The sequence below is a fragment of the Pan paniscus genome, chromosome 1 (genome assembly GCF_029289425.2).
Source record: "Pan paniscus chromosome 1, NHGRI_mPanPan1-v2.0_pri, whole genome shotgun sequence".
Taxonomy (NCBI): domain Eukaryota; kingdom Metazoa; phylum Chordata; class Mammalia; order Primates; family Hominidae; genus Pan; species Pan paniscus.
The window spans coordinates 92,024,555-92,051,482 of NC_073249.2; the positions used below are offsets into that span (position 1 = coordinate 92,024,555).

At 40.7% G+C, this 26,928-nt stretch overlaps 1 protein-coding gene across 3 annotated transcripts; it reads left to right on the plus strand.

Moving 5' to 3' along the window:
- The first annotated feature begins 239 nt into the window (after nt 1-239).
- FCRL1 (Fc receptor like 1) lies at nt 240-25,977 on the plus strand. Of its 3 annotated transcripts, none has more exons than XM_057302387.2 (11): nt 240-353; nt 13,252-13,272; nt 16,270-16,536; nt 17,717-18,004; nt 18,188-18,466; nt 18,804-18,920; nt 20,299-20,326; nt 22,144-22,226; nt 22,448-22,519; nt 23,255-23,286; nt 24,209-25,977. In XM_057302387.2, the coding sequence occupies exons 1-11, from the start codon at nt 323-325 to the stop codon at nt 24,278-24,280; spliced, it is 1,290 nt and encodes a 429-aa protein (XP_057158370.1). In that variant the 5' UTR covers nt 240-322; the 3' UTR covers nt 24,281-25,977. The 3 variants fall into 3 exon arrangements, with proteins under 3 accessions (XP_057158370.1, XP_057158373.1, XP_057158374.1); XM_057302390.2 differs by having other exon boundaries at nt 23,258-23,286; XM_057302391.2 differs by lacking the exons at nt 18,804-18,920; nt 22,448-22,519 and adding an exon at nt 22,567-22,628.
- The last annotated feature ends 951 nt before the right edge of the window (nt 25,978-26,928 follow it).

Genomic DNA, 26,928 nt, shown 5'->3' on the forward strand with positions numbered 1-26,928 from the left:
AGTAGGAAACTGCCTTTAGAAAACTTCCTTTGAAATACCTGAATTCTTGAAAAAGTCCCTCAAATATTGATGTGTACTATCTGCAGCTTGTGGAACTGAATCAAACTATATTTAAAAAGGAGCATCTTTAATTTTCTCAGCCTTCATAGAAAAGGAAATGGAGACTGGTCATGGGAGGGCTCTTCTTCCTTCTACTTCTGCTGAAGGGTAACTTCCGGTATCAACTTCCTCAAACCTCTGATGAGCTGCTGCTGCTCGACTCTGAGGTGCATTCTTTTTTTGATGAGAGGCATCTCTAGGTACCATCCCTGACCTGGTCCTCATGCTGCCGAGGCTGTTGCTGTTGATCTGTGGTGAGTTGGGCAACTCAGAGCAGGGCATGGGATGCAATCATGCTTGGGCTCTGCTTCCTGAAGGGCTGTAAGGACTTCTTAGGACTAAGGTTCTGTCAGGTAATGCTCAGGGGTGCTCAGATCTCCACTTCCACGGAGGGCTCAGAGTCAGGCAAAAAGTTGTAGATATTTCAAAAAGCCAGAGTTTTCAAGAAAACTGTCATTTCAGTTTTTATCTCATAGGAAGTGTTCACTGTCTGTCTTCCTTTCCATCAATAATTGTCTTTGTTCTCAGTGTTTTCAACAGCTGCCAAAAGAAAAATCTGTGTAATAAATAGGCCTCTGAATTCCTTGCCCTTCTTACTACCAACGTTGTTTCCTTTTATCCCTCTCTGACTCCCCATTCCCACAGTCAAACCTTAGAACTTATCATCACTCCTTTGTTTTCAGCATACATCCCCCACCCCTACTAAGTTGTGTTTCTAGCTCACTTTCTCCTGCACTCTATTTCCAACATGACTTCAATTACCCCAGGGCTACTTTTCCATTATCAGTAACTACACTTCATGTGCTCACTTCTCATGGTACTCAGCTCAGATTCTGCAGCTCACCACCACAACACTCCCTCGAGCACACCTTCATCTCTCTTCCCCCATAGCACTCTCCTGGTTTACACACCCTTCTGCATGCTTCACTCCTGGACATAAACAGCTGAATGGGATTTTTTTTTTAAATACACAACCCTGATGACTTATCCCCTTTTAAGTGTAGGACCCCCAAATCTCAGGTAGCCAACAGCAATGCCAGGCAATTATCCTACATGTTCACAGTCCATGTTGCTCCATTATCACTATTGCATACCTTATCCTGTCACCTCATACTTCTCTGTTCACTCTCATTGTGTAATCTTGCTTCATATTTCATTGAGAAAATAAAAGCAGTCGGAAGAAAACTCTCTCATCTTTCTGTTGCTGTTGACCTACTCACCTCTGCATTCACATACACTGCCTTCTCTTCCCCTACCACGAATATATTGCCCCTCATCTTGTTGATGACAAGACTCTCCACTTGTGCATTGGGCCCATGACCCTCTTACTTTCTCAAAAAGTTTGCTCCATCATCAATATGTTTCTTCATTCTAAATTATTCCCATAAGTATACAAACATGCTACAGTATCTTTTATTAAAAACAGCTTTATTGAAATATTATTCACATATAATACAATTCACCATTTAAGTTATGCAATCCAATGGTTTTTTATGACAATCACTGAGTGGTGCAACTATCACCACAATCAATTTCAGAATGTTTTCATCACCCAAGAAAGAACGCCATACCCACTAGCAGGCATCCCCAATTTTTTTTCCAACCCCTCACCTATCCTCACCCTTCTATTTTCTGGCCACATGCAATCATTATCTACTTTCTGTCTCTCTATATTTGTCTATTCTGGACACACACCCCCATATCTAACTGTAATTATATATCCCTTGAGCAACATTTCCCTCATTCCTCCTTCCCCACTATTACCCAAGCTTCTTGTAACCACGATTCTGCACCGTCCTTCTATGAGATCAACGTTTTCAGATTCCACATGAGTGAGATAATGCAGTACTTGTCATCCTGTGCCTACCTCATTTCATTTAACATAATATCCTTCAGGCTCACCCATGTTGTTGTAAATGATAGGATTTCATTCTTTTTTATGTCTGAATAGTATTCCATCATGTATGTATATTGCATTTTCTTTATCCATTAATTTTTTGATGAACATCAACATTGATGCTGTCTTGGCTATTGTGAATAGTGCTGCAATAAATGTGGGAGTGCAGATGTCTCTTTAACACACTGCTTTAATTTCCTCTGGATACATGTCCAGTAGTGGGATGGCTGAACCATATGGTAGTTCCATTTTTTATATTTTAAGAGCCTCCATACTGTTTTCCATAATGGCTGTTCTAATTTACAGTCCCACCTACAGCATGTGAGGATTCTCTTTTCTCGACATCTTTGACAATACTAGTTATCTTTGGTCTTTTTGATTATAGCCATTTTCACAGGTATGGGGTAATATTTCATTGTGGTTTTGATTTGCATTTTTCTGTTGATTAGTGATGTTGGGCATTTTTTCATATACCTGTTGGCCATTTGCATTTCTTCCTTTGAGAATTAGACCATTGTTAATAGGGTTGTTTTCTCACTATTGAGTTGAGTTTCTTATATATTCTGGATATTAACTTTTTCTCAGATGTATTGACTGCAAGTACTTTTTCCTATTTCGTAGGTTGTCTCTTCACTCTGTTGACTATTTCTTTTACTATGCTGAAGCCTTTTGGTTGTGTGTAATCCCGTTTGTCTATTTTTGCTTTTATTGCTTTTGCTTTTGAGGTGCTAGCCAAAAAAATCACTGCCCAAATCAGCGACATAGAGTTTTCCCCAATGTTTTCTCCTAGTAGTTTCAGTTCAGGGTCATACATTTAAGTCTTTCATCCATTTTGAGTTGATTTTTGTCTACGGTGAGAGATAAGAATCTAATTTCATTCTTCTATAAGTGGATATCCAGTTTTCTTAATACTATTTAGTGAAGACACTGTCCTTTCCACATTGTGTATTCTTAACACCTTTGTTGAAAATCAGTGGGCTATAAATGTGTGGATTTATTTCTGGGCTGTCTATTCTGTTTCATTGGTCTATGTGTCTGTTTTTATGCCTGTACAATGCTGTTTTGATTATTATAGGTTTGTAGATTATTAGAGTTTTGAAGTCAGGTAGTATAATACCTGAAGCTTTTCTTTTCTTCAAGGTTGTTTGGGCTATTCAGGGTTTTCTGTTTGTTTATTTGTTTTTAGTTCCATACAAATTTTAGGATTGCTTTTTCTATTTCTGAAGAAAATGTAGTTGGTATTTTGATAGAGATTGCATTGAATCTGTAGATGATTCTGGGTAGTATTGACATTTTAACAGTATTTATTCTTCCAATCCATGAACATGTGATATCTTTCAATTTATTTGCATCTTCTTCAATTTCTTCATTAATGTTTTATAGTTTTCACTGTAGAGATATTTCAACTCCTTGGTTAAATTTATTCCTAAGCATTTTATTATTTTATAACTATTGTGAATGGGATTGTTTTCTTAATTTCTTTTGCAGGTAGTTCACTATTAGTATATAGAAACACTACTGATTTACATATTTTGTCTATCTATCTATCTATCTATCTATCTATCTATCTATCTACCTACCTATCTACCTACCTATCTATCTACGTATTATCCAGCAACTTCATCAGTGAAGTTGCTGCCCAAATCAGTGACATAGAGCTTTATCATTTATTAGATAAAATTTTGTTGGTGGGGTCTTTAGAGTTTTCTATATATAAGATTTTGTCATCTGCCAACAGGGACAATTTAACTTCTTCCTTCTCAATTTGGATGCCCTTTCTTTCTCTTGCTTAATACTTTGGCTAGGACTTCAATTATTATGTTAAATAGAAGTGGCCAAAGTGGGCATCTTTGTCTTGTTCTAGATTTTAGAGAAATGCTTTCAACTTTTCCCCATTCAGTATGATATTAGCTATAGACTTGTCATATATGACCTTCATTATGTTGAGGTACATCTCTTCTACACCTAATTTTCTGCGAGTTTTTAACGTAAATGGATGTTGAATTTTGTCAAATACTTTTTGTGCATGTATTGATCATGTGGTTTTTATTCTTGATTTTGTTAATGTGATGTATCATTTCTATTGATGTGCATGTTGAACCATCCTTTCATCCCTGAAATGAATCCCATTGATCATGGTAAATGAATTTTTAAAATGTTCTGTTGAATTTGGCTTGCTAGTTATTTTGTTGAGAATTTGCACATCTATGTCTATCGGAGATATCGGCCTGTAGTTTTCTTTTTGTTGTGTTTTTGTCTGGTTTTGGCATCAAAGTAATATTGGCCTCTTAGAATGAGTTTGAAAGTGTTTTCTTCTTTTAGTTTCTTGGAAATCATTTGAGAGGAATTGGTATTAGTTCTTTAAATGTTTGGTAAAATTCAGCAATGAAGCCATCAGATCCTAGGTTCCTTTTTGATGGAAGACTTTTTATTACTGATTGAATTCCCTTAGTTGTTATTGGTCTGTTCAGATTTTCTATTTCTTCATAATTAAATCTTGAGAAGTTATATGTGTGCAAGAATTTGTATATTTCTTCTAAGTTACCAACTTGTTTGCATATAATTGTTCACAATAGTCTCTTATAATCCTTTATCCTTTATAATCTGTGATGTCAGTTGTGATGCCCCCTTTTTATCTCTGATTTTATTATTTGAATTTTCTCTCCTTTTTCTTATTTAGTCTAGCTAGTTTGTCAATTTTGTTTATCTTTTTAAAAAATTGACTCATTTCATTGATCTTTTGTATTGTTTTTCTAGTCTCTATTTCATTTATTTCTGCCACAGTCTTTATTGTTTCCTTCCTTCTACTAACTTTGGGTGGAGTTTGTTCTTGTTTTTCTAGTTCCTTGAGGTGAAACGTTAGGTTACCTATTTTAGATCTTTCTTCTATTTTTGATGTAGGCATTCACTTCTATAAACTTCCCTTTTAGAATTGCTTTTGCTATATTTCACAGATTTTTGTATGTTGTGGTTCCATTTTTATTTGCCTCAATAAATTTTAAAATTTCTCTTTGAATTCTTTTTCATTGACTCATTGGTTCTTTGGGAGCATGATGTTCAATTTTCATGTATTTGTGAAGTTTCTGAAGTAACTTGTGTTATTGATTTCAAGTTTTATACCATTGTGGTCAGAAGAGACTTCATATAATTTCAATCTTTTTAAATTTGTTAAGACATTTTGCTTCCTCAAATATGATCTATCCTTGAGAATGTTCCATGTGCAGTTGAGAAAAATGTGAATTCTGCAGATATTGGGTGAAATGTTCTATAAATGTCCATTAGGTTTATTTTGTCTAGTGTGTAGTTTAAATCTGATATTTCTTTTTTGATTTTCCATCTGTATGATTTTCCATTGCTGAAAGTGGAGTGTTAAAGTCCCCTACTATTATTATATTGCAGTCTATATCTCCTTTTAGATCTAATATTATTTGCTTTATATATTTGGGTGCTCTAGTGTTGGATGTATGTATGTTTAAAATTGTTATATCTTCTTGATGAATTCACCCCCTTATCATTATACAATGGCCTTCTTTGTGTCTTTTTATAGTTTTTGACTTAAATTCTATTATATCAGATATAAGCATAACTATTCCTGTTCTCCATTTTCATGGTATTTCTTTTTCATCCTTTTACTTTCTGTTTATGTATGTCCTTACAGGTAGAGTTTCTTGTAGGCAGAATATAGTTGGGTCCTGTTTTTTAAAATCCATTCAGCCACTCTATATTTTTTAATTGAATAATTTAATCTATTTACATTCAAGGTTACTATGGATAGGTACAGACTTACTCCTGCCATTTTGTTGAGTGTTTTCTAATTGTTTTGTAGATCTTTCATTCCTTTGTTTCTCTCTTGTTGTTTATCTTTGTGTTTTGGTGGATTTTTTGTAGCACTAGGCTTTGATTCCTTTCTCTCTCCCATTTACATATCTGCTGTCAATTTTTTCTTTGTGGTTACCATGAGGCTTATATAAAAAATCTTACAGTTATAATAGACTACTTTAAGCTGATAACATCTTAACTTTGGTCTAGACATTTACCATTGCCGCCATTATTTATATTTTTGTTGCCTTATGTTACGTATTTTGTATTGTGTATTTATTAACAACTTATCACAGCTATAGTTATTATTGACCATTTTGACTTTAAGCCATCATAGTAGATATTTGAAAGATTTACAAATCACCGTTACAGTAATGAGATTTTCTGAATTTAATGATCAATTTACCTCTATTAGTTAATTGTACACTTTCACATGTTTTCATGGAGTAATTATTGTCCTTTCACTTCTGGCTGGAACACTCTCTTATGCAGTTACTTTAAGGCTTGTCTAGTGGTCTTGAATTCCATCAGCTTTTGCTTGTGTGGGTGAGACTTTATCTCTCCTTCATTTCTGAAAGACAGCTTTTCTGTGTATAGTATTCCTGCTGAAAGTTTTCTTCTTTCAGCACTTTGAATATATCATCTTATTCTTTCCTGGCCGGCATGATTTCTGGTGATAGACCTGATGATACTCTTATAGAAATTCTCATATGTGTGACTTGATGTTTTTGCTGTGTTTAGAATTCTCTTTGTATTTGACCTTTAACAATTTGATTATAATGACCTTGGAGAGGACCTCTTCAGGTTAAATCTATTTGGGGATTTTTGAGCTTCATGGATTTGGTTGTTCATATCCATCCCAAGACTTGAGTCGTTTTCAGCTACTATTTTATCAAATATGCTTTCCAAAACCTTCTCTATATCTTTTTCTGCTAGTACTCTAATAATACAAATATTTGCCCACTTAATGGTGTCCCATAAATCCTGTAGGCTTTCTTCACTTTCGAAAAAAAATTTTCCTCAGCTAACTGGGTTATTTCAAAAGATCTATATTCAAGTTTAGAAATTCTTCTTCTTTATCTGGTTTGCTGTTGAAACTCTCAATTGTAATTTTTATTTCATGCATTTAATTCTTTAGCTCTATGAATTCTGTTTGGATTATTTTCATGATATCTATATATTTTCAAATTTCCTGTTTAGGTCATAAATTGTTTTCCAGATTTTATTGAACTTTTCATCTGTATTCTCTTATAAGTGAGTTTCCTTAAGATTATAATTTTGAATTTTTTAGGCAATTAATAAATCTCCAGTTAGTTATTGGAAAATTATTTTGTTCTTGTATTGGTGTCATGTTTCCTCGCTTTTTCATGTTTGTTGTGTTCCTGCTTTACCATTTGTGCATCTGGTGGAAGAGTCACCTTTTTCAATTTTATAGAGTGGCTTTTGTAAGAAAAGACTTTCACCTGCAGAATGATCCTAGGGCGCCGATGGATCCTTAGTTGAGGAAGTTTCATTGGTTTGGTTCCAGGTGAGCACAGTAGTGTGGTCTCTGTGTAACTTCTTCAGCAGCAATCAATGTCAGCAATGCTTGTGTGTGCCTCAGTGGCCTAGGCTGTAGGAGTTTGTGAGGGTGGTGGTGGCAAGATAGATTGCTACAGTTCTCAGTGGCAAGAGCTTTAGGGATCTTCCTGTTCTTTTCCTCATAGACCATCATACCTGAGAGGGTGTCTTTTGGTGTTTGGCCCTGGCATGGGTCACAGGCAGGCATGGTAGTACTGTGTTCCAGGGCACAGATGCTTGAGGTGGTTGTGGTCCTGCACTCAGTGTCCTGCACACAGTGCCACTACTATGGCATCTGTGCCTGGATGCAGGTTCATTGTCTTAGGTATAGATGGACACAGCTCTTCCACCAAGACAAAGAATGTGACTCTGAAGCACTCCCCAGTATCTCAGGCCCAACAGGCAAGGTTGTACCTGTGACTTTGATCCTGGGGGTCAAGATACAGCACTATCATGGCTCTAAGGATAAAGGGCTTTCCAAAGGCTCAGATACTGGGAAGCAGATCACAACTACAAATCAAATCCCAGAGTCAATGAGACACAGGGGCAACTTAGGCACCAGGAGAGAGTGTATTACATAGTGGTGACTCTGGACCCTGGAGTGGTGGGACACAGTAGTGGCCCCGGCTCTGTGATGCCAGGTGTAGTGACCGGAAAGACCCTGGAATGGTGATAGGATGCAGTTGTGGCTTCGGCTCTGGAGAGCAGGGAACAGTGCAATATTGGGTTCACTCCCCAATATCACACCATCACACCAAGGAAATGGTGTGCCTCAGCAGCTCAGGCTTCAGAGGGCTAGTCCAGATTCAGGCAGGACACTTAGGCTGTTTGGCTGAGAAGGGCAGAGTAATACAGATTGGCAGGTGCTGTGTTTCCCCAGGGGTGAGGTGCCAGGCTGGTTTTCACACCAAGGGAGCATGCAGTTGGTCTGCTGGCTCAGCTGTGGCTTCCCTAGGGGCAGGATGCCTGACTGGGTCATATGCCAAGGAGGCAGGCACATGGTTGGTCTTCTGGATAAGGCTTGACTTCCCTACTGGGCAGGACAGCCTGTTCCTTGGCAGGGCAGAGTGTCATGTGGACTCAAGTGACAGGATCACAGCTGTCTCCCTGAGCCTAGGTTTTGAGTCCCTGGGGTTGGGGCACTGAAGCCACTAGGATGGAGAAAATGGAGTGATTCCTAGACAGCTTGTTCCCATGGATTAGGAAGCAGGGAAGCTTGGCTAGCAAATGGTGTACTACTTTGTGTAAGCATGATGCAAGGATGGTGAAGCCTCAAGGATGAAAAGATACAGTGACTACTGCCCCCAGGAACAGAACACACTCTAGTAGTTGCTCTAGTTTCAAGATGGTGCTGTGCAGTAGTAGCTTGGGTCATGGGATGGGAGGAGCCACAGTATGGGCTCTTACTCTAGAATAATGCAGCCATATGAACTCCAGGCAGCTTCCAAAACTGGACTTAGGTCCTGTGAGAACTGCAGGATTCTCCAGCAACAAAGACTGCTGGTGTCCACAGATATAATGGGGGCTTCTGGGGACTTCTTTACCTTTTGTTTTCAGGGAAAAGCCCCTCCTAGGCTTGAATCCCAGCCTGCATTCCAAGCTGATCCTGACTGAGGAGACAGAGTTGCAGAGGCAGGTTGCAGGGTTCCGTTCCCTTCTTTATGTAGCCATCCTGAGTTTCTGTGATCCATAAGATTTCTGCCATTCCCCTGCTGTACTTCAGTGCTCTCCTTTAGACACTCCAGTCAAAATGTAGTTGTTTCCTTATTATTTCAGTCTTTTTTTAGGGGGGGAGGAGGATGAGTAATAGACACCTCTAGTCAGCCATCTTGCCGACATCACCGACAATGTCTTTTCTCTTAAAATAATAGAAATATGGCTTCCATTTACTACACAAGTTTTCTGTCTCCCTTTATAAAGTTTTCAGTGCACCAGGTGTGGTGGCTCATGCTATAATCCCAGCACTTTGGGAGGCTGAGGCGGGAGGATCGCTTGACATCAGGTGTTTCAGACCAGCCTGGGCAACATAGCAAGATCTTGTCTCTACAAAAAATAAAAAATAAATAATTAGCCTGGCACTGTAGCACATGCCTGTAGTCCCAGCTACTTGGGAGGCTGAGGTAAGAGGATCACTTGAGCCCAGGAGGTTAAGGCTGCAGTGATCTGACCTCCAGCCTGGGTGACAGAGCAAGATCCTGTCTCAAAAAAGTAAAATAAAACAGAAAGTTTTCAGTGAATTGCTGTCTTTGCTTCACTTCCTTTCATTCTTTATTTAATATTTATTTTTAATTTACATTACATTAAGATTTACTTTTTTGAAAGACTGTCTATAATTTTTGATAAAGATTTAGATCCATATAACCACCAGCAGAATCAAAATACAGGACATTTTCATCCCTTCAAAAATTTCCCGGCTGGGTGCAGTGGCTCACGACTGTAATCCCAGCACTTGGGGAGGCCGAGGTGGGTGGATCACCTGAGGTCAGGAGTATAAGACCAGCCTGGCCAACATGGTGAAACCCCATCTCTACTAAAAATACAAAAATTAGCCAGGCGAGGTGGTGCAAGCCTGTAGTCCTAGCTACTCAGGAGGCTGAGGCAGGAGAATTGCATGAACTTGTGAGGTAGAGGTTGCAATGAGCCAAGATCACGCCACTGCATTCCAGCCTGGGTGGCAGAAAGAGACTCTGTCTCAAAAAAAAAAAAAAAGAAAAAAGAAAAAGAAATTTTCTTATGCCCTCACTCCCTTTTATGGTCAAATCTTCTCCCATTCCTAACCCCTGGTAAACTCATTTAAGTCCTTACACTTCTTCCTCATTCTTCCTTGAACCCACTTAAATCAATCTTTCATCCTTACCACTCCATTGAAACTGTTCTTGCACATAGCATCAACCATCTTCATGTTGCTGCAACAAGGGGTCAATTTTAATTTTTTATTTTACTCAATTTCTCAGGGGCATTTGATCACTCTTTTTTTTTGAAACACTTTTAATTTGGCTTCTGGAATATCATATTCTGCTGGCTTTCTTTCTAATTCAGTATCTGCTACTTTTCAGTTTCTTTGCTAAATTATTTAATTTTTTTAGAGTCAGGGTCTTACTCTGTTGCCCCAGCTGAAGTGCAGTGGGATGGTCATGGCTCATTGCAACCTTGAATTCCTGGTCTCAAGTGATGCACCTGCCTCAGCTCCCTGAGTAGCTGGAACTAGAGACACATGCAACCACACTCAGCTAATTAAAACAATTTTTTGACCAGGTATGGTGGCTCATGTCTGTAATCCCAGGACTTTGGGAGGCCAAGGTGGGTGGATCACCTGGGGTCAGGAGTTCAGACCAAGCTGACCAACATGATGAAACCCAGTCTCTACTAAAGAAAAAAAAAATACAAAATTAGCTGGGTGTGGTGGCTGGCACATGCCTGTAATCCCAGCTACTTAGGAGGCTGAGGCAGGAGAATCGCTTGACCCCGAGAGGTGGAGGATGCAGTGAGCCAAGATTGTGCCATTGCACTCTAGTTTGGGCAAGAAGAGTGAAACTCCATCCCCCCCAAATAATTTGTGTTTTTTTTGTTTGTTTTTGTTTTTGTTTTTTACAGACAGGGTTTTTTTTTATTAATTAATTTATTTTTTGCCATGCAGGCTTATCTCAAACTTCTGGCCCCCATCAATCCTCCCACCTCAGCCTTCCAAAGTGTTGGGATTACAGTCATAAGCCACTGCATCTGGCTTGGATCCTTTGCTGACCTCAAAATTTTGGACATCCTCAAAGTTGATACCTAGACTTCATCCATACTCACTTCCCCAGATTATATAATTATGTCACTTCATGTGCCACTTTAAGCTTAAATGCAAGCTTATTTCTCCAGCTTTCACCTCTCTTTTAAATACCTCTTATGTACTTAACTGCATTCGGGTATCTAATAGACATCTTAATAAACATCTTAAACTTAACATCAGGTGTTTAACAGGCATCTTAAACTCAAACAGATCTCTTGATCTTCCACCTGTACTACCACCACCACAAAACTTAGCCTATTTTCCCCCACAACTTCTCCAATTCAGGAAATGTCACTACCATTCTTCCAGTTGCTGTGGCCAAAAAATCTAAGAGTCATACTTAATTCCCCTCTCTCTCCTTTTGCACTTTCTATTTAATCCATAAGCAATTCCTATTAATTCTACTTTCAGAATTTATACTAAAGTCTGACCACTTCATATCACCAGCGCTGTCTAATCTTAGCCACTATCTTTACTCTCCTACACTAAATTCCCACTAATGTTCTCCCTGCTTTCTTTCACTTCTATACTGCTTTCCTCACAGTGTCTGAGTGATATTGTAAATTAAGTAAGAACTGTCCATAGCTCCCCATCACACCTAGAATGAAATCCAAAACTATTGCCAAGTCCATAAAGTGCCCATGACTGGATCCTTCCTATTTCTCAGACACCGATAACTAACCCCTGCCCCCTTACTTGGTCAGCTCCAGGTGCCCTTGCCTTCTCATTCCTCCTTGTACAAGCGTATTTCCTCCTCAGGATACTTGCATTCAATGTTTTCTCTGCCAGGGATGCTCTTTCCCAAATATTCAGAAGACTTGTTCCTGATTTCATTTAGGTTTTTACTGAATCTATCTAAATCTACCTAAACAGTTAAGACCCTCTTAAGATGCTCTGTATCTTATTTCTCTGCTCTATTTTTCTTAGAGAACCAATCACCCTCTGAAAGAATATTATATACTTATTTTTAAATTGGCTCTCTACCACTATAATATGAATTTCTTGACATCAAAGATTGTCATTCATGTTTACTCCCATCACTCCAGGGCCATGCACAACGTCTGGCATACAGTGAGCACTTCAAATTATTTGCTGTATGGACAAGTGTATAGAATATGATTTTATGCTCTCTCCTATTGACACTTTTCTCCTACCTAAGGAACTAATTATTCAAGTAAACACTTAACCTAAGAAAAAGTAAGTATCTCAAACCAAGCTTGGCTAAAATAGATAATAGTAATGACACAATATTTACTGAATAAGTAAATTCCAGGCACTAGTCTAAGCTCCTTAATCTTCACAAAAACTCTGTGAGGTAGGTACCACAATTATCTACACTTTACAGACAAGGAAACTAAAGCACAGAGAGGTGAAACATTTCTCCCACAGTCACACAGCTTGTAAGAGAAAGAGCCAGTACTCAAATCTGTGTCATCCAGCTACAAAGCCTCCATTTTCCCCAGAATTATTTTTTCTTGATCATTGAGCCATAATATTATGGTCAAGTCCTTGGGATAGAAGAGAATTTTTGGAGAAATTTGAATTCCTTTTCTGGACCTAAGCCTCCTCTGATCTGAAATTGGTAAACAAAGGGTCTCTATGCCTTGAGTATGAGGCTGTGCACTCTCCTTGCCTGACTTTGTTGTTCCCTTGAGAGAGTCAATCCAAAGCTGGATCCTCAAGACTTTTGAAAGGAGGTGGTGGAAATGGGAATGAGGAGCTTGAAGAGGGAGCTGCTAAGTAGTTAGCAAAGATGCCACCTCCTAGTCACAGACAACACAGGTCATTGGCAATTACTTTATGATCATAAAAAAGAACGACGTGTTGTTCTGTGGGCAGGTGCTCTGTGGGTGATGCAGAATATGGGAAAAGGAGCAGAGAGAAAGAAGAAAAGAAGCAGGGGTAAAATAAGGAGGGAGGAAGAGAAGATGAAAGAAGGAAGGGGAGAAGAGAGAAAGAGGGAAAGAGGGAGGAAGAGAGAGCTGCAGGGAGGGTCCAGGGGATGGAGGGTGTGGTGTTGGGGAAGCTCTCAAAGGATTTAAACTTTGGAGATTTGTGGGATTTGCTGCTCTGTACTGATCTCTGCTGAATTCTCTCCCAGCTCCACTCTGTGAACCTGCCGGTGAGTTGCACTTCCTTTTCTTCTTCAAGGTCTGTGGGTATTTTGTTACTTAGGTCAGCACAGGAGGCCTGCAGATTGCTGTCTTAGCAGCCCCTTCCTGCCCAAAACATATCAGGGTGACAGCTGCTGAGGTGTACAAACATCAGTGGCTCCCTTGGGCCTGGGCTGCTCTGTCTTCACATCAGTCTCTGCACCTGACACGTGTCTGCTCAGTGGGGTGAACAGGTCTTGCTCTGACCTTCTCAAGAACACAGTCTTACTTCCGGGAAGTCCCAGCACAGGGAGGGAGACACTGTTTGCACAAGGAGGGCAAAGGGTGCTGAAGATTCATGCTAGAAGCATCTCTGTCCTCCCAACCTTAGGAGCTCCAATTCCCAGTTGTGCTTCTCAGTTGGGTGTGTCACCGTGGGTGATGAAGGAAATACCAAAATCACACATCCACGGAGAACATTAGAGAGAATCCTCCAGACATGTGTGGAATGAAGTAGCACTGCTGCCTCCTTCCTATTTTTAGCTCTCCTCTGCAGCCACACCTGTTACCCCAGCTCATTTTCTCTTTCGGACTCTGGTTTATGCAAACTTACTTCATTGCACTGGTCCTGATTCAAAGTCTTACCTTTACCAGAGAAGGAGAGTAAGCAATTCCTTTCCCCACCAAGGACTCTTCACTAGATCAAGCTCAATGATAAAATGTAAAAATTGCTATCTTGTGCAGAAAATACTAGCCACAGAGTTAAAAGAGATTGTCCTGCCACCTCAAGAACATCGGCTGCAAGTGCAAGTAGGGAACACAAGTTCCCAAGTTCCCTAGGAATTCCTGTGACCAGAAAGATTCGGAGAGATTCAGGGTCAATCTAGCCTTCTAGGTTCCTTATCTAATGTTTGTCCAAGTCTAACTGATGACTTGTGTTAACACCATGCATGCCTTGTGTCTGGTCTCATCTTTACCCCTAAACCCAAGTGCCCAATCCCAGCCTAAGCAGAAATCCAAAGCCATATCAAAGATGAAGAAACCAAGTTTCTGTCACCAGGTATTTTCCAGATAGTCTCTCCTATCTAAGAATTATCTGAAACAAGCTCTGAGCTGTAAGACTGAGCTCCAGACCCTTGCAATCCACCCTGTCCAGTTTCCCACTTCATTACCACCCTAGCCACATTGAGAATAGTGGGTTACAGATGCCCAAATGCTAAATGCCTTTCTTTTTTGAGACAGAGTCTCACTCTGTTGCCCAGGCTGGAGTGCAGTGGTGTGATCTCAGCTCACTGCTACCTCTGCCTCCTGGGTTCAAGTTATTCTCCTGCCTCAGCCTCTGGAGTAGCTGGGGACTACAAACTCATGCCACCACGCCTGGCTAATTTTTGTATTTTTAGTAGAGAGAAGTTTTGCCATGTTGGCCAGGCTGGTTTTGAACTCCTGACCTCAGGTGATCCACCAGGCTCGGCCTCCCAAAGTATTGGGATCACAGCCATGAGCCACCACACCTGGCCTAAATGCCTTTTTATTTATTGCCCTGCCTAGCTCCAAGAGCTGTGCTACTGGTCAGTCTTCTGGGGGCCACAGTTTTCCAAGGAAAGACAGTGAATCTAAGATATTCCATGCCTCAGGACAAAGCAAATATTCTGGAACTATGGATGGAACTGATGTTTAAAAGTTTCCAAAAAAAAAAAAAAAAAACACATTTCAGCCGAAAAGCTGAATTCCTAGTAATTCACCCTTTAGTAATCCAAAGCACTTGTCATTTTCATCTGGTAAGGAAAGAATAAAGTTTTGTCTTAGGGAAAGTATAATATTTTTCAAGGGGCAGAGGCTCTGAGGGTTGGATAAACAAATGCCCACACAGCCCATAGCTATTAGGGGTTGTGACATTTTTATGGGCTGCTGCAAGTTGGGGAGACGAGGAGAGAGCAGAGCACAATTTTATCATCTTATCACCAGAAAAGAGCCCCAGGCCGGGAGTGGTGGCTCACACCTGTACTCAGTACCTTGGGATGCCAAGGCGGTAGGATCACTTCAGCCCAGGAGTTCAAGACTAGCCTGAGCAACATCATAAGATCTTATCTCTACAAAAAATAAATAAAATTAGCTGGGCTTAGTGGCATGTGCCTGTAGTCCCAGCTACTTGAGAGGCTGAGGTGGGATGACTGCTTGAGCCCAGGAGGTTGAGGTTGCAGTGAGCTGAGATCGCATCACTTAACTCTAGCCTGAGAGTCAGAACATGACCCTGTCTCAAAAAGGAAAAAAAAAAGAAAAAGAAAAAGAAAAGAGCCCCTAACACCCCAAAGGGACACACCCCTGAGAATTAAGATATGAATTAAATTAGCTCTTTAGATCATGGTTTCTACAGAGGTTTGTATAGAAGCTGTGTGGATGGTGGGTACTGGGCATTTCCAAGCAAATACACCCCATTTCTTCTAATAGAAATAGCAGTAATAGGGGCAGGAGAGAGTCAGCAATGAGGGGATTGGGTTCGTCTACGTCTTTCCTGGACAGATCGATCCTGCAGGTCCCATATTCTGTTTTTGAAAAAGATAGTGTGGTTGTGGTTCTGAGATGCCAGGGGAAAGGGAACAGAAGAAGATAATGAACATAGCTTACAAGGATAAAAGAAGCATATTCACTTTGAATAAAACTTCAAGCTTCATCATCTCCAATGCCAACTCCAGTAACAGTCTTCAATATTATTGTACTGGCTTCAAGAAAGGTGTTTTTAGTTTATGGATAGAAACTTCAAAAAATAATAAGATCCAAGTCAAAGGTAAGGGTTGCCTTCTGAAAGATAATACTGCACAGGGGCAGGATGTACCAGGGGTGAGCAGGGTGAGTTCATGGCAAAGGAAAGCCCATGGGCCACTGGGAGGTGGTGGAGATATGTGGGGTGGCCTATGTGTCCAACTGGCTGTTTCTTTGAGTCTTGTTGGCAAGTGCTGAGATACAAACTGCCTCTTACCAGAAACTCTGAACCGCATTAATCATTTGTGTTTAATTCCTCTCTCTAGATCTGTTGTTGATAGCCAGCCCCTCCCATCCCACAGAGGGGAGCCCAGTGACCCTGACGTGTAAGATGCCCTTTCTACAGAGTTCAGATGCCCAGTTCCAGTTCTGCTTCTTCAGAGACACCCGGGCCTTGGGCCCAGGCTGGAGCAGCTCCCCCAAGCTCCAGATCGCTGCCATGTGGAAAGAAGACACAGGGTCATACTGGTGCGAGGCACAGACAATGGCGTCCAAAGTCTTGAGGAGCAGGAGATCCCAGATAAATGTTCACAGTGAGTGTCAGTGGGGTCAGTCTGCCAGGATAGGCTGAGAAGGGCAGTGGCAAGAGGCTAATCCTCACTGTTATGGGTTCTATCTCTGCAAGAGCAGGAGCTGTTTGAAAGATATTCCTGAGTTTCTCTCATTATTAGGATCCTTAAGGGATCTTCCCTTATTCACTCTGTTTCCATTCAGGCAAACAGAGAGTACTTAGGAAACCCTTACTGTGTGTCTTCACTGTGCTGGAGGGTGTGGGGGGAAGAGCTGCATAATATTTGGTCCCTGACTACACGAAGTTGATGCTTAGCCAGCACTCTGAATAACTAGGGTTAAATATGTGATGCTGCATTGTGTAGGACTGGCTGTTGACTACAGAGAAGGGGGATAAAGGACTGAGGTGTTCAGAGAAGGCTTTGCTGAAGGAGTATGTAGAATAGGTTACTGGAGCAGGGCTTATGGAAGGGCAGTTGGAGCTTGATTTCCAAAAAATAGAAAGAAAAGAGTGCTTCATAATTCATCTTGTTATTCCATGTCAGCGTTGACACTTCCAACATCCTCTCCCATTCTGTCATGCCATGAAGCAAATGTCTAATACTTCCAAAAGGCTGTGCTCTCCCAGGCTTGCTAAAAACTCAATACTGGTGAAACTGGACCACCACCACCACAATAATCACTGAGCAATTTATACATGGCAGTCCCTATCCTAATGCTTCACAGATATTGTGTAATTGAACCCTCCAACTGCAGGAGATAACTATCATTACCAGCTCTCTTTTACATATGGAAAATTGTACTTCAGAGAAGTTGAGTAATTTGATCAAGCACACACAACGAGTAAAAGAGTTGGAACCACTCTTCAAATAAGGCAGTTCGATTTACAATTTAGACTTGTAATCACTTCACTATACTATTGTTTCTTGAAAAAATGAAAGTTTGAGAGATTAAGGTAGTGGAAGTCACATTGTTCTAGGGAGAGAGGTGATGCTACACCTTGTATGGTAATACTATGGTGTCTTTCTTATCCTACCACCATCACCCAACCAATCAGCAGACCCCTCCCCACCTCACCCAAATTAAGCTATATACATCATTGACTTCACTCATGCTCTTTGCTTTCAGGACTGTCACATCTACTTACTGTCTTTGAAACTCTTCCTACTCAGGGTCTTCCTATGTCATCTTGTGTTCACACAGGGGTCCCTGTTGCTGATGTGAGCTTGGAGACTCAGCCCCCAGGAGGACAGGTGATGGAGGGAGACAGGCTGGTCCTCATCTGCTCAGTTGCTATGGGCACAGGAAACATCACCTTCCTTTGGTACAAAGGGGCTGTAGGTTTAAATCTTCAGTCAAAGACCCAGCGTTCACTGACAGCAGAGTATGAGATTCCTTCAGTGAGGGAGAGTGATGCTGAGCAATATTACTGTGTAGCTGAAAATGGCTATGGTCCCAGCCCCAGTGGGCTGGTGAGCATCACTGTCAGAAGTAAGTTCCACTACCCTTCGTTCAGCCAGCCAGTCACAAACTGGGCTCCACATTTCCCTGGGGCACACAAAGTTTCCCTGGGGCATGCTGAGGAAGTTCAATGGGGCTGAGCATCGGTGGGCAGGGATTATGAGTTTGCTGCATTGTCAGAGACTGTCTCTTACAGTCTACTATCTCCCTCAGTCCCGGTGTCTCGCCCAATCCTCATGCTCAGGGCTCCCAGGGCCCAGGCTGCAGTGGAGGATGTGCTGGAGCTTCACTGTGAGGCCCTGAGAGGCTCTCCTCCGATCCTGTACTGGTTTTATCACGAGGATATCACCTTGGGGAGCAGGTCGGCCCCCTCTGGAGGAGGAGCCTCCTTCAACCTTTCCCTGACTGCAGAACATTCTGGAAACTACTCCTGTGAGGCCAACAATGGCCTGGGGGCCCAGCGCAGTGAGGCGGTGACACTCAACTTCACAGGTATAGCTCAGGCTATGGAACTGTCTTGGTCAATGTCTCCTTCCCAGCGTCCTGGGAGAGTTTTGCTGGTGCCACTGTGCTTCCGGGGGTGTGCTACCAATGGTGGGGCCTCTGTGTGAGGTGCTGTCATGAGTGATGTATTGGAGGGGCATGGAGAACTCAAGGTTGGGTGCATCTCTTCTCTTTTCATAAAGATGATAAGCCACAAGTCCCTGGACAAATAAATAAATCCCCACTTGGAAGAGCAGACCTTGGGCACAACCCACACCCAAGATGTCTGCTCTCTAAGCCCCAAGCCCTTCCTCTGAGCAGATCATGCACAGGTCTCTCCCTCTAGTGCCTACTGGGGCCAGAAGCAATCATCTTACCTCGGGAGTCATTGAGGGGCTGCTCTGCACCCTTGGTCCAGCCACCGTGGCCTTATTATTTTGCTACGGCCTCAAAAGAAAAATAGGTTAGTATTTAAAGAGAGTGGCATTTTGTTACTGTGATCTTTGTTTTCACTGAAATAGGCTGAAATTGTGACATGTATACTGCAAAAGATGTATATGCTGTTAACACCTTGCCTATGATTCTGCCCACAAAGCCAGCAGGTAGGAACAGTGCCTATTAACACAGTGTAACATTTTTGGTAAAGTTCTCCATCCCTCATGTGCTATCAGTTGAGGTTCGAGTGATATTTTGTGCTTCTGTGATTTAATTTTTATACAAAAATGTAATGATTTGGCCGAGGGCGGTGGCTCACACCTGTAATCCCAGCACTTTTGGAGGCTGAGGTGGGCAGATCACAAGGTCAGGAGATCGAGACCATCCTGGCCAACATGGTGAAACCCATCTTTACTAAAAATACAAAAATTAGCTGGGCGTGGTGGTGCATGCCTGTAATCCCAGCTACTTGGGAGGCTGAAGCAGGAGAATCACTTGAACCAGGGAGTTGGAGGTTGCAGTGAGCTGAGATCACGCCACTGCACTCTAGCCTGGTGACAGAGTGAGACTCTGTCTCAAACAAACAAACAAACAAACGAATGTAACTATTTAAAATAATCTGCCACAGAAGAGAAATACTGTTAGCAGTTCCAGCTATCCTGACTATATCCCAGTACTAAAGTCAGTGCATCAATTCTTATTCACCTTCAAGTATTGTGACATGCTTTTTCTTCTCTCTGAAATGCACATTCACACGTCCACATGTTCACTTACTGCTGGAACTTTCTCACTTGTCCTCTGAAATGACATTTTCTCCAAGAGGCTTCACCTGGCCTGCACAGCCTGCAATTGTTCTCTCCTATTATGAGTTCCAAGTTATTTAGATTCACACGTTATCATAATTGGTAATTACATATTTATTTGTATATTTAACCTTGGTCTTCTCTTCACTGAGGAAGTTGGAGACAAGGCAAGAGAAGACACTGTGAAATTCTCATTTAAATTCCAAGCTTTTCTGACATATTTGGGTACCTCACACCATCTATATCATGCTTGTGGCAGCATCTGCCTCCAAGGACTTTTGTCACAATAAGGTTGGGTGGTGTGGTTGTAAAACAAAACCAAAACATACAATAAATGTGCAAGTTTAGAGACTTGGGTCCCAAGTCCTAGATCTGGTACTAATTGGCTTTGGGAATCTCACTTAATTATTCAGGACCTGAGTTTCCATCTGTGAAATGAAGGCTCTGTAAATGAATGCCAGGATGTCTGCTGGGCACACAGTGGCACCCACAATGGGCATCTGAGCATGAGGCATATCCCTGTGCAGGGGGTATGAAAACACTGACAGTGCTGACAGTGAGGGTTCTTCCATTTATGTGTATGCTCATTTGTTTTTCTTTCAGGAAGATGTTCAGCCAGGGATCCACTCAGGTGAGGCCTGTTTTCACTATAGGTGTCAATAATGCAGAAAAATCTATTTTAAAAATAGATTTAGATTTGTTCTCTCCTGAGCATTTTTTTTTTTTTTCGGCTTTATTATACCCAGAACTCACTCCTGAGTTCTCCCACTGGCAACTTTGAACAATTCATTGTCACTTCCCTTCTTTTAGATATCGTACATTAATGATTTTAAATCTTTTCATTATTTTTCCTGTTGATCCCCTTCAATACCACTGCAGAATTTTTTTTTAATTTTATTATTATTATACTTTAAGTTTTAGGGTACATGTGCACAACGTGCAGGTTTGTTACATATGTATACATGTGCAATGTTGGTGTGCTGCACCCATTAACTCGTCATTTAGCATTAGGTATATCTCCTAATGCTACCCCTCCCTCCTCCCCCCCACCCCACAACAGTCCCCGGTGTGTGATGTTCCCCTTCCAGCAAATCTCAGGATACAAAATCAATGTACAAAAATCACAAGCATTCTTATACACCAATAACAGACAAACAGACAAATCATGAGTGAACTCCCATTCACAATTGCTTCAAAGAGAATAAAATACCTAGGAATCCAACTTACAAGGGATATGAAGGACCTCTTCAAGGAGAACTACAAACCACTGCTCAATGAAATAAAAGAGGATACAAACAAATGGAAGAACATTCCATGCTCATGGGTAGGAAGAATCAATATTGTGAAAATGGCCATACTGACCACTGCAGAATATTAAAATCACATTGCGGCTGGGCACAGTGGCTCGCACCTGTAATCCCAGCACTTTAGGAGGCTGAGGCGGGCAGATCACCTGAGCTCAGGAGTCCAGACCACCTTGGGCAACATGGTGAAATCCTGTCTGTACCTAAATGCAAAAAATTAGCTGGACGTGGTGATGCACGCCTGTAGTCCCAGCTACTCAGGAGGCTGAGGCAAGAGAATCCCTTGAGTTTGAGAGGTGGAGGTTGCAGCGAGCCGAGATGGCACCACTGCACTTAAGCCTGGGTGACAGAGCAAGACTCTGTCTCATAAATAAATAAATAAATAAGTAAATAATCACATAGCTTTCACCAGGATCATGCATTCACTCAATCAGTCAACCAATATTTGAGGATCTGTAAGTCATTCTGTTGAGTGCTGACAAATGTGAAAATATAAAAAACTCTTGAGAGTTTTAAAGTATTTTAGGGTAGGTAAGATACATGTACATTTCTGGAATGTAAGACAGATGGGAATGAACATACTGAACAGTTATTGGTGAAGTTCTTTAGATGTTTAGAGGAAGAAAATATTTTTTAAACTACTTCCATCTAGAGATCCCAATGTTTAGTTGTCTTTTTAATATAATGTATTATCATTTATGCCAACAATAAACAGGTATTCTTTTTTTTTCAAATGAGAGTAGCACTTTTCACTGGTACCTGCACATGAAGGAGCATTTTCTTCTGCCCCTTCCTCAAGTTGCTTGTTCTGCCCAGCAAAGTGTTTTCCATCTGGAGTGAATCAATATTTATTCATTTAATATTTAGGGAGCACTCATGATGTGAATGACACTATTCTGGGAATGGGAAATACCACACCTTACGCTCATGGAGTTACCCGCTGGTGCATGCTCTGTGGTGCCCCACTCAGCATGTGCACAGAGCCGTGACTCATACCACACTGCTGTGCCTTCTAGCTGCTCATTTCCCCGTAACTTAGTATTCTGCTCAGGACAATTTGTCACAGGCTTCTCTCCTTCAGTGTGATATCTGCATGATCTGGGATGCAATTTCAGATAAATAACATGTGTCTCTGTGTTTGCAGGAGCCTTCCCAGCCCTCTACCCCAAGAGTTCACCTACCTCAACTCACCTACCCCAGGGCAGCTACAGCCTATATATGAAAATGGTGAGCCTTCCCAAATGACCCAGGCCAACGATGGTACAGCAAGCTAGGGAAGGGACAATGGGATAACATCTGCTAGCCAAACCTGACTTTGCTGTGCCCTAGCCTCTGCTACAAACAAATGACTCATCTGTCTTCATGGCTGTGACAGGTGGAAGGTATGGAGTAATTTGAAAGACAGGAATCAGGGGCTGTGTCATGAAGTCTCCTTCCTTCTCTTGCAGTGAATGTTGTAAGTGGGGATGAGGTTTATTCACTGGCGTACTATAACCAGCCGGAGCAGGAATCAGTAGCAGGTGAGACATGGGGGAGTAAATTTGTCTCTGACTTTTGTCTTTCCCAGAACCAAGAGAACAATCAGTGGCTGTGCATGGCAGACAACAGCATTCCTCAGAGCAGAAGGCTGTGAGCATCACTGTGTGTACTTAATGGCTGTCCTTGGGTCTGGAGCTACCTTGAGTAGAGCCCAGAGCTAATGCTAAGGTTCTTTCTTTCCCCTGGGGATGGGCTGTCAAATTTCTTAAATTATAGTCACTTAGAAAGAGCAAAAATCCCATGGCCTACCTCTTCCTGACCTCCCAACACGATGGAGGTAAAACATGTAGTTACAATAAGGTGTCATTGTATGGCCTACATTTTATGCCTCGCTCCCCAGTCATGTGGCAGCATCAGAGGTGATGGCTTCTGCCTGCCCTCTTTAAGTAGCCTGACATACTCTTCATAACCCCATCACAGCTGCCTAGCTGGTGCTCTTGTCCCATCCTACACATGGTGAGCCCAGAATAGCTGAGAGGTATAAAGGCCCCTACTGGCATAGGGGGTCTACTTACCCTCCCACCCCCAGGCTACCAATTTTCCTCTGGCTACTAAGGGAATCACATTTGTGATAAACAGAAAAGCAAGACAGAAAATATTAATGGAAATCAATTCATGGGAAATAGATGGGAGAGGAAGAAGCTTTTCTTAACACAAGTTTAATGAAGGACTTTAAATATAAGTGGAATGTCACAGTACTTGTCTTTTCTCCACAGCAGAAACCCTGGGGACACATATGGAGGACAAGGTAAGAGTCTCTATTGTTCTTTCTTCCATGTTCTTTCTTTCCTCTGGGGACTGGTTCTCAAACTTCTTAAATTATAGCCACTTAGAGCAAAAATCCCATGGTCTACCTCTTCCCTACCTCCCAAAGCAATGGAGGTAAAAACACGTAGTTACAACAATAAGGGGTCATTGTACAAGGAAAGTTTGAAGGCTTACAAATACATTTACTTTAGCAATGGACACATGAATGATTTTTAGCTAAACTGCAGTGCATACCTAGTCTAAAAATTCTATTTATTGGAAAATCTTTATCCTAAAATATTGTTGAGCCATACAGCCATCACTTTGTACTATAAGGTTAACCAAACAATCTACAGCAAATTAGTATTGAACAAACCTAAGTTAATAGTAATTTGTGTCACTAAAAATTAGCATTTGGTAAACTTTGAATAATTCAAGGTATCACCACTGATACAAAAATACTTTCTTAAAACTGCAGAAATTCCAGCTCTGTGCATGTGTGCAAAAACAGTAGGTGCTTTGCAGTTTTGTCTAGTGTGGTGTGGCAGCCAGATATCTCAGGACAAAATTCAAATCCTTGGTGAAGTCCAGTGACATGCTACATTTAATTTATGAATATAAAATTCTGACAACCTTTTAAAAAATGACAGCCCATGGGCCTGCCTAACAAAGGCCCATAAGAATGAGCGAAGGCACTGTATGTTTGCATTAGTTTGCAGCTTATCAGGAGCATCTTTGTAGTCCACCAGTGGGATACAGGCACTCTAAAAATGCTGGCCTTGGACCACAGTTTTCCAAGAGGCCCTTATTTTTGCATTGCGTGATGTGCCATGATAAGATGCATCCAAGCTAACTGGGGAAGGGGACCAGTGGAGGCATGTTCTGCTTATCTTCCCTGCTCTAGTCCTAATCTTTGCTTCCAGGTTTCCTTAGACATCTATTCCAGGCTGAGGAAAGCAAACATTACAGATGTGGACTATGAAGATGCTCTGTAAGGTTATGGAAGATTCTGCTCTTTGAAAACCATCCATGACCCCAAGCCTCAGGCCTGATATGTTCTTCAGAGATCCTGGGGCATTAGCTTTCCAGTATACCTCTTCTGGATGCCATTCTCCATGGCACTATTCCTTCATCTACTGTGAAGTGAAGTTGGCGCAGCCCTGAAGAAACTACCTAGGAGAACTAATAGACACAGGAGTGACAGGGACTTTGTTATCAGAACCAGATTCCTGCTGGCTCCTTTGAAAACAGGTCATATTGTTCTCTTCTGTTTACAAGAGGAAACAAGATGGAATAAAAGAAATTGGGATCTTGGGTTGGAGGGACAGTGAAGCTTAGAGCACATGAACTCAAGGTTAGTGACTCTGCAGGACTTCACAGAAAGAGCTGTGCCCATCATTCAGTCCAAGTGCTTTCTCTGCCCAGACAGCACAGAACTCCAGCCCCACTACTTACATGGATCATCGAGTTTCCACCTAAAATATGATTCTATTTATTTTGAGTCACTGTTACCAAATTAGAACTAAAACAAAGTTACATAAAAAGTTATTGTGACTACAGTTAATTTTAGTGACGTATTTTTGTATATATAGGCCAACCTATACCACATCCAAAATTATGTATCTATTACAGCCCCTAGAAGCTTTATAAATACAGTGTGTCTTCTTTTATTCACAAAATTTTTGAAATCGTGGTAATATGGTTTGAAACCTGTATCTTAATTATTATTTTTTTTTAAATTGAGACAGGGTCTCACTCTGTCACTCAATCTGGAATGCAGTGGCACAATCTTGCCTCACTGCAACGCCTACCTCTCAGGCTCAAGCAAACCTCTCACCTCAGCCTGCTGAGTAGCTGGGACTACAGGCACATGCCACCAAACTTGGCCATTTTTTGTCTTACGTAGAGACAAGATTTCACCATTTTGCCCAGGCTGGTCTCAAACTCCTGGGCTCAAGCAATGTATTGAATTTTAAAACAACCAGGCACTCACTCTTATGAATTAATAAACATTTGGAGGTATATAAAGTAAAAAGTTAAAGTCTTTCCTGTAAGTTAACACAAATGTTAACTATTGTTAAAAACTTTACAGGTAGCTCTCTAGATATTTTTCTATTTTTGTATATATACTTATGCATACATGTAAGTATATAAACATTTAGAAGTATACCTATCTAACAAACTATTATGAAATATTTTCAAATCTGTAAATAGATCTATTATACTATTTTAAAAGTCTCTATAGTAGTGTGTTATATAGATAAATCATAACTTTTTTCTTTTTTTATTGTGGTAAATATGCACACATAAAATTGATCATTTTAACCATTTTTAAGTGTACAATTCAGTGGCATTAAGTACTATCATAATATATTTTAATCCTTCTCATCACTGGTGGACATTAAGGAGACTCTCAAAAAATTCATATTATAAAAACAAAGTTCAAACAAATGTCTTTGTACTAGCATATTATGGCACTACTGCTGGATTATCTGAAGGATAAATTTGTAAATCTAGTATTGCTAGATTATGCATATTAAATATTCTTGTTAAATAGTCTTCAATGTCTCTCAGGTAAGGCTGTATCAATTTATATCTTCACCAAGAACGTCTGGGAAATCAGTTTGTGGGGTGTATTACTTAGTTTTCACATTGCTAATAAAGACATATCCGAGACTGGGTAATTTATAAAGGAAAGAGGTTTAATTGACTCACAGTTCCAAATGGCTAGAGAGGCCTCCGGACACTTACAATCATGGCAGAAGGGGAAGCAAACATGTCCTTCTTCACATGGCAGCAGGAGAGAGAAACTGTCCTCTGTTCAGCCTTTGCCCATCTTCTATGTCATTTGTGTTTTTCTTACAGTTTTTATAGGAATGATTTATTAAGGCTTAATTTATAACAGTGAAATGCACAGATTTTATGTGCATAGTTCCATCAATTTGACAAATGCATGCATTTGAGTAATCCAAAACCTTATCATGAGATAAACTATTTTCATCACTCCAGAAAGTTCCCTCATACTCATGTCCAGTCTATTTATGCCACTCTAGAAACAACTACTGAGCATTATGCTTTTGACCATTTCTCCATTGTATTCGATGACAATGTTTTTGTGCAATCTTTCACTTCACTTTTTGTTTACAGTGAATTCTAAAATACAGAAGGTTAGTTTTTTCACAGCTAAACTCAAGTTTTTCAAATCTTGGTTTCTAACTTTCCTATATTTCTGTCATCTTCTATCAGACCATGTTGCCATGTTATAAAATATTCTTATATTTTCTTATAATGCCTCCATAGTTTTATTATATATTCACTCAATACATCATTTTTCTATGTGGTATGAGGTAAGAATCTAACTTTTACTGATTTTATCTTTATGCATTTTTTTAATTTAAAATGTGGGGTAGGGATCTAACTTTTTTCAAACACATATAAATTGTGCACTACTACTTATTTAAATAGTCTGTTCTTTTCCCTTTTATTATTATGCTATCTTATCTCACTTGATTTCAACCTAAGCCTGTTTTAGACTCCAACTAATACTACAGATCTTCCTACCACTCTTCCCCTTGCATAATTAACTTCAAGCACATTAGCCTCAGGGTTCCTCAAGCACACCAAATTTAGTCCCAGCTCAGGA

Bases quoted from the DNA above. Each gene is read 5' to 3' on its own strand.
- FCRL1 (XM_057302387.2), top strand. From the start codon at position 323: ATGCTGCCGAGGCTGTTGCTGTTGATCTGTG. The intron at 20,327-22,143 runs GTGAGGCCTGTT...CTGTGTTTGCAG, and splicing joins TCAGCCAGGGATCCACTCAG to GAGCCTTCCCAGCCCTCTAC. The intron at 22,227-22,447 runs GTGAGCCTTCCC...CTTCTCTTGCAG, and splicing joins ACAGCCTATATATGAAAATG to TGAATGTTGTAAGTGGGGAT.